General features: G+C 65.5%; 1 protein-coding gene across 1 annotated transcript in view; it reads left to right on the forward strand.

The window, feature by feature from the left end:
- SYT7 (synaptotagmin VII) overlaps positions 1-7,620 on the forward strand; it is a 140,938-nt gene that overhangs the window by 118,554 nt on the left and 14,764 nt on the right. Inside the window, exons 6-7 of the mRNA XM_012725155.1 lie at positions 2,839-3,213; positions 6,460-6,582. Of these exons, the coding sequence (XP_012580609.1) occupies positions 2,839-3,213; positions 6,460-6,582 (498 nt within the window). The remainder of the gene's footprint in view (positions 1-2,838; positions 3,214-6,459; positions 6,583-7,620) is intronic.

Below are 7,620 nucleotides of genomic sequence, written 5' to 3' on the forward strand. Positions count from 1 at the left end.
TTGGGCCCTTCCAGATTGGGCCCTTCCAGATTGGGCCCTTCCAGTTTGGGCCCTTCCAGATTGGGCCCTTCCAGTTTGGGCCCTTCCAGTTTGGGCCCTTCCAGATTGGGCCCTTCCAGTTTGGGCCCTTCCAGTTTGAGCGTCAGGGGACTCCGTGGGCTGGTTCTGCCTTGCCTGCACCATCCCCCGTGACAGAGCCCCCCACAAGCAGCCAGCTGTCCCCGTCGGCTCGCCCTCATCTCAGACACCCCCCTCGGCTGCCCCAGTCTTGGTCAGCGAGCCAGACCGTCAGCTCTTGGGCTCGTGTGCTCTTGGAAGCTGGGGCTGTGGGTCTGGCGAGCTTCTCTTTGCTGACGAGGTGGTCTGGACACCAGACCCAGAGCTGCTCGCTTCTAACGAGCTGTCCAAGTTTTGCCAAGCAGCTGCCCCACCCTCAGGCGAGGGCAGGGGGGAGCTGGCCCCTGTGCTGAGCAGACAGTGCTCCCCTCCCCCCACCATGGGGCGGTCTTACCCCCGCTCTTGGCTTTCACAACCTTCCATTTCCCCTCCACTGAGGCCTTCCGGGCTCGAAACCCCTTGAACTATGACTATCGTCTCCCATTGGGACCGAGGCTCCAGGTTCGGCTATTAGCGCTGCCTCACTCCCTGCTAATGGAGCGGCGCCTCGCTCAGGAGGCCAGTAGCTCTGACCCTTTCTTAGCTGTCCTGTTGCGTCAGTTCAGAGCCCCCCAGATCTCTCCAGGAGACCCGTGACTGCCACCGTCAGGGCCCCTGGGGGTCGCTGTGCCGGCACCACGTTCCCTGATGACCTGAGAAAGCGCAGACCTCTCCCGGGCACCAGGTCTTAGGAGGGTCCCGGAGGGAAGCCCCTCGCTCTCAGAGCCCCGTGCCCCGCCCTCCCCACGCCGCTCCGGCCACAGACTCCAGGCTGGCGGAGGCCTCCATGCCCTCCGCTGGCTCCGGGCCTGGAGGAGCCAATTTTAGTTTCCTGTGACTGAGAGGTTGTAAATTGGACTAATTTTGGATGTGATAGGAAACCAAAATGAGGTGAGCAAGGAGGAAGAGGCGGCCGCCCGAGGGCCGTCCTTCCCCCGCCTCGGTCGGCCCCCAGGGAGCTGAGGGTCCACCTGGCCGCCAGGCCTGGGCCTGCCCTGGCGGTAGCCCTAATTCCGGGCCCGAGCCAGGCAAGGCTGCTGCCCCCCACCCCAAGACCCACGTTTTGCTTTTCCTCTCTTTCTTTCATTCTCTCACTATTCTCTGACTTTCTCTCTCCCTCTTTGGCTCTCGCTCTTTCTCTCTCCGGCCCACAGGGGCAGCCTGACTGTTGTCCTCTGGTTCCCAGGGTGAGCTCAGGGGGGCGAGCAGAGCGGAGGCCTGGTTGCTGTGGCGAACGTGGCTCTGGGGCCCTGGGGCCTCCTGCCTGGGCAGCCCCAGGCTACCCAGAGCATAGTCCAACCCCGGGAGTTGGCAAATTTTCTCTGTAGAGGGCCAGGCGAGGCCAGGCTCTTGTCCTGGTGACCCCAGAGCTTCCCAGAGTCTCTGTGGATGATCTGTAAAGTCTGAGACTGCCCTCCACGAAAGCTTCGCTTACAGAAGCAGGTGGCTCGCCACATCGGGCCCACAGGCCAGAGTTTGCCAGCCCCTGCCTGAGACCATTGGACTGGGAGACGGAGGGAAGGGACAGAGGAGGTTGGGACCTCGGAGGCGCTGGCCCGGCCAGCGGGTGCCCGATGGGCCTGCCCAGACCACGGAGCGCGGGGTGGCCCGGGCTCCTGTGCCTCCAGCCCCCTTGACATCTGCACCGGTGCCCCCCAGCCTGGACCCCGCCTCGCTAGGTCTTCCTGGCAACCCCCTCAGAGGCAGTTTGAGGGTATTTTTTTACCCCCAATTTACAGTAAAGAAGCCAAGGTGGCTCTCATGTTTTCAGAGTCCCACAGGTAGTCGGCGGCCAAGTGGGTTTGGGCCCTGAGTCTCTGACCCCACAGTTGCTGGGCTCAGTCCTGGTCCCCGCCATCTTTGCTCCAGCCCCAGCCTGCTGCAGAGGTACCAGTGAGCCCGAGGGTCTGGGGCCCCTTGTGACAGCATAGAGGACTGGACAGTGTCCCTGTTCCTTCAGATCTGTGGCAAAGTGGCTGGCAAGTGGGTGCTGGGGCTCCCACCTACTCCCTCCCTGGCTGCCTCTGGCTAGGAGTCATTCCCAGGCACGAGCCGCAGGAACCCACAGCCTGGAAGGGGGCAAAGAGCTGCCCTGGAGCTGAGTCCGAGGCCACTGTGACCACAGGACAGCGGTCAGAGAGCCCAAGGACCCTCTGCGCCCCGGGGACAGAGTGCAGGAACCGCGGACTCTCGCCACCCCCCGCCAGACTCCCCAAGCACGACTAGGCTGTCTGTGCCTGGCCTGGATTCCTGGTGTCTCCAAAGGCCGGTCGGACTTGGAACACTGACTTTCCTGGGTCCCCCTGTGAGACGGTGGGGGGCGGCCGCAGCGCCCTGCCCCTCCCATTCCAACAGGCCAGGTGACCCCAGGGCCGCCTTCGCCACACAGCAGCCGCAGCCTCCGGGGCTCCCCGGCGCTTGGAGAGGGAGGGGCACCAGCACCGGCTGAGCCAGGGCCAGAGGGGGGCTGGGCGGGGCAGCCTGGGGGCCTGGGGTGGGCACAGGCCTCGATGGCCTCTGGGCTGACGTGGTGGCGGCAACCAGCAGCGGCAGCACCGACGGAGGCCTGGAGGGCCAGCGCGCCCCGCCCTGGGGCCTCCCAGTCCCGGCCCTCGGTCTCTCTCCTCCACTGTGATCCCTTCACCTGCTTCTCCTTTCTCTCCTCTCCTCACCCGCCCCAAGTTTCGAGGACTCCACCCTGTCCACGGCCACTACCTTAGAGTCCATCCCCAGCTCCGCGGGAGAGCCGAAATGCCAGCGACCCCGCACCCTGGTGCGTCAGCAGAGCCTGCAGCAGCCGCTCAGCCAGCACCAGCGGGGCCGGCAGCCCAGCCAGCCCACCACCAGCCAGAGCCTGGGCCAGCTGCAGGCCCACGCGGCCTCGGCCCCCGGCCCCGGCCCCCGGGGCCCCGTCCACGGCCGCGGCCAGGCTCGCCAGGGCGCCTCCGCTGGCTCCAAGCACCGGGCGGCCGGGGGCCGCAGCCGCTCCAACCCGGGCAGCTGGGACCACGTGGTGGGGCAGATTCGAAACCGAGGCTTGGACATGAAATCCTTCCTGTAAGTCCCCCCTTGAGCGGCCGGCCCCCCTCCACCCCGGCCTCTTCCCCTGTGTCTCCCAGAGAGCAGCCAGCCTGCTGCCAGGCTCTGCTCCTGGGCCGGGTGCCAAGCAGACTGGCCACCCCCTCCGCCCCCGCCCCCGCCTCTCGGGGCTCAAAGCCCCCCATGAAAGGATTCATAAGTAGTGGCCCACTGCTGAGAACACCAGCCCCCCTCCCTGTGCCTCCGGGGCTGGAAGAAGCTGCCCCCCCGAAATGTGTGTTGACACTAGGCACCTCCCGCCGCCAAGGTCCCCAGAAGCACCCGCCTCCCAGCTGGTCTCCAGCTGCTCCTGCCTCCCCTGGCTGTCCAGGCTCCTGTCACATCTCTCCCCGCCTCCCCAGCTCTGGCTCCTTCCCCCACCTCCCAGGCCCAGCCTGCCCCCCCCTTGGGTGTCTGCCCTGTAACCCGACTCTGTTTACCTTCCTGCCCCTTCCTCCCTCCCTCCCCCACTTCCCCTGTGGCGCCTCTGGAGCCACCTGTCCTCCAGCTCCTGCCATGACCCGGGAAGACAGGCCCTGGATGTCCTCTCCAAGGCAGAGAAAATGTCGTTTCCCACTCAGGACCTCCCTGTACATGTCCAGACCCGACCTATCCACCCCCTTGTCCACCCCCTCCCCCCGCCCTTGCTGCCCTGGCTGGTAGGGCGCCCAGCTGGCCCTCGGCATGACCCCTGCCCATGGCACTCCCTCTCAGAGCCCAGAGCAGGCCTGGGCCCCACCCCAATTCGCCACGCCCTCCAGCCTAACGTGACCTTCCTTCCAGGCTCTCGGGGATTATTTATCTCCCAGGTCCCCCCCCTCCCCCCAGGGACAAGCGCTTTTCTCAGCAGACCAGCACGCGAAGCCTGGGGAGAGGAGGCAGGGAAGGCCGAGGCCAACTCCCTGGAAAGATGTGGGCTTCCGTGGGCAAGCAAGTCCCGCCAGACATCCCGCCTTTGCGCCAGACATCCCGCCTCTGACCGAAGCCTCCAGGGCTGGCAGGCGCTGCACCCCAGGCTGCGGCCCCTGCCACAGGTGGCCTGTGGCCCTCCGGGCAGGACCGGCTGCTTGGCAAACTGGAGTGGCATAGCTGCCATCTCCACGCAGGTGCAGGCCGGCCCTTGGAATCCAGCGGGACTGGACGAGCGTCCTCCCTGGGCCCCCCTTGTCCAGCGGGACTGGACAAGCTCCACTCTGGCGCCCCCCTTCCCCCTACTTGTCAGCCCTCCCAGCAGGGGTCCACATTCTTTTTTCTGTCAAAGGCCAGATATTCTAGGCTTTGCAGGACACATGTGGTCCCTATCACATTTAAAAATGTACAGACCATTCTTAGCTGTGGGCTCTATGAAAGCAGGCCACCAGCTGGAGTCTGCCGCCCTGACCCTGCCTGGCAGCGGCTGGCAGGTGGCCGAGGCCCTTCCCTAGCCCCCACACCCCTGCCCCGTGCTGGGGGTACAGCTGAAGAGTTGGGGTGAGCGTGCTGACCAGCTCCCCCCCCAATCCCACCTTCTAGTGGGGACGGAGACGTTCCTCCTGCTTGCTGGGTGTGATCCCCCAACACTACCAGCTTCTCCCCACATCCCTGTCTCAACCCTGCAGCCTGTGGTGCAGCAGAGAATGACAAACGGGTCTGTGGAGAAGAGCGGCTTTGTTTTCAAGACGAGCAAAAGGAACGTCTGAAAAATGCATTAGCCAGGGAAAAACATGTCGTTTGCCTTGGGTTCGCCTTCCCCCAGCTCAGCTGGCTCCCAAGCAGCCAAATGGAGTTTTACCGACTCTAAAACAGGATGGGTGGGCAGAGAACTGAGGAATGAGGCTTTGTCCTGGGGGCAGGGGGGAGTCGTTTCCCCAAAGTTCGATGCCAACACAGGTACCAGCCTGCAGTAACCGAGCCAGGACAGAGGCGGCAGCCGGAAGCAGCTGCTCAGCCCCTCCTGCTCGGGCCCCATGGCCACCCCACTTTCTGGGGTCCCCGAGCCCCCTCTGCCCACTCAGGTGCTGTTCTTACAGAGTTCTCTCTCGAACAGCCTGGCCAAGAAGTAGCCGCAGCCAGCTCCTCCTCCCGGAACTTCACCCTCCTGGGTGGTGGTTGATGGGGTACACCTCACCCCGTGCCCCTCGCCTCCAGGATATTCCACCAGACTCGCGGTCTCCTCTAGGCCTTTCTTGAGTCCTGCTTCCTTGCCCGCCCCATCCTGGAAACCTCCACATCCCTTCCTGCCATTGGAGGGGGGTCCCAACGCTGGATGAGCTTCTAGAAAACTCCCATGAATTTTCAGATGTTTTGGAAAATGCAGGTGACCCCACTGTGACCCATTTTGGCCTGGGAATGATGACCTTGACCCCTGGCCTGTTCCAGGGCCTCGCTCGCTCTGTCCCGTCTGCCTGGACTGGGTCTCCCTCAGAGCGAGGTTCGTCCAGACCCCCCTGCGGTGGACACAGGCTCCCCTCTGCCCTGCCAGGAGACCTCTGGGCCACACCACGCTCCTGCGCTTTCTCTCCACTTCCCTTTTGGTGCCCTCCGGACCGCGTCTCCGAGACCCCAGAGCCTTGGCGGTCGCTCCGGCTCCCCAGGAAGGCAGACTCAGCAGGCCACCAGGGCCAGCACCCATGTGCAGAAAGGGGGCCGCACTCCTCTGGTGGGTGTGTCCGAGGACCTGGGGGGACCTGGGGCATCCAGGACACCTGCCAAGTGTGCCCCCGAGGCATGTCTCTCTTGGAGCTCCACGGCACAGGGCATGGTGCCCACTGGATCCCAGACTTTCTAAGAACCTCCCGCCTGGAAGGCCACACCTGCCTGCACAGACCTGGAGCACGAAGGCAACAGAGCCCCCCCCGGGGGCCTGCGGTCCGGCCTTTGTGGAGCTCCAGCAGGCGGGCCCCAAAGTCAGGGTGCCCAGGGCCTGTGCTCTACTCCCCAGCAAAGTCCCCGTCACAGCAGCCTCGGCCCTACCGGCCTCCTCTCCCCCCAGAGAACCTTGCTCTGGCCCCCAGGGCGTGGGGCCCAGGGGCGCAGACACCCCCTCCCTCCTCCCTGCCAGCCCCACTCTGCTCTACACCTGTTGACAGTGCTGAAGTTTGGTTTCTCTCCTGCAGGGCCAGTTTCTTACGCTGTTTTCTTCTCTCTCTTTGTCTCTGTCTCTGTCTCTCTCCTTCCCTTCCCGCCCCTGCCCCTGGGGCCTCCTGTTTCACCCCGGCTGGCTGGTGGGCTGCCCGCCCCGGGCAGGGAAGGCCGGATGGTGGTGCTATCCTTGGTCTTAGGGCTTTCGGAGCAGGATGACTTTGCCAATATCCCTGACCTGCAAAACCCAGGAACCCAGCAGACCCAGAGCGCTGAGGGGGACAAGAGGTACGAGCACAGGCGAGGGCCTGCGGCGCGACGCAGCGGCAGAGACCGAGGCGTGAGAGGTCGCCCGCCGGACCAGGAGGCGGCGCCTGGCCCTGGCCTGCAGCAGACGCGGGAGCGGGAGGACAGTCCCTCCCCGGCCGGCCGGCCGGCGCCCTCGTGGGCCGCGTGGTGGTGTCCCTGGGGTCTGAGGCCCGCGCGGCCGTCCCGGGACCATTCTGGATCAAGCCTGCTCCTCGGGCCTGCTTGCCCTTGCCCGGAGCAAGCCCGCCGCTACCCCATCTCCCTGCTTGGCTCCCCTCTGCTGCCCTCATCTTTCATCTCTGCCCCACCCTAGCCCAGAAATCCCCGTTTCTCTGGCGGTTGGTGGGCAGCGGGGATGTTAGGGAAGGGGCGCCAGCCTGCTCTCCCTCATCCCCGCCACCTCAACCTCCCTCTTGCCTGGGGGCCCCGGGGGGGGGGCAGTGGTCACACACTCCACCGTGGGCTGAAGGAGGAGGAGCCCCGTGGGGCGGGCTGGGGCCCCAGAGGAGTCTGGGGGCCAGAAAGAAACAGGAAGGCAGCCCCGGGAGGAGGGGCGGGGAGGCAGAGCAGCCGGAGGTGCCCCTGGGGAGCCCCCCCCCCCGTGTCTGGGAGCCCTGCTGCTGGCCCCAGACCTCTGAGAGGGCCAGGGACAGGCCCTGGAGCCACAGCACAGCCAGGCAGAGGGCCATGGACTCAGGATCTCGGCCTCTGCTGGGCCCCGCCTCAGGGCGGGCATGGACACTATTCATCGGAAGGCAACAGGTTGGAGGTTCCAAGGCCGGGGACCCTGCCCTGACCGGTGCCTCCTCTCCCTGGGCGGCAGGCTGGCCACACACCTGTAGCCCTAGGAGGCGGCTCAGCACCTGAGGCAGTTCTGCTCCTTGCCAGCCCTAAGGCCCCGCAACCAGGTCGCCTGCCCATCGCTCTGCTTCCGCCAGGGCCTCGCTCCGCAACCCTGAGCAAGTCGCAGCCCCTCTCTGGGCCCCGTGTCCTGTCTATCAAACGAAGACTCAGACA

Source organism: Condylura cristata, unplaced genomic scaffold, assembly GCF_000260355.1.
Source record: "Condylura cristata isolate star-nosed mole 26May11 unplaced genomic scaffold, ConCri1.0 scaffold00015, whole genome shotgun sequence".
Taxonomy (NCBI): Eukaryota; Metazoa; Chordata; class Mammalia; order Eulipotyphla; family Talpidae; genus Condylura; species Condylura cristata.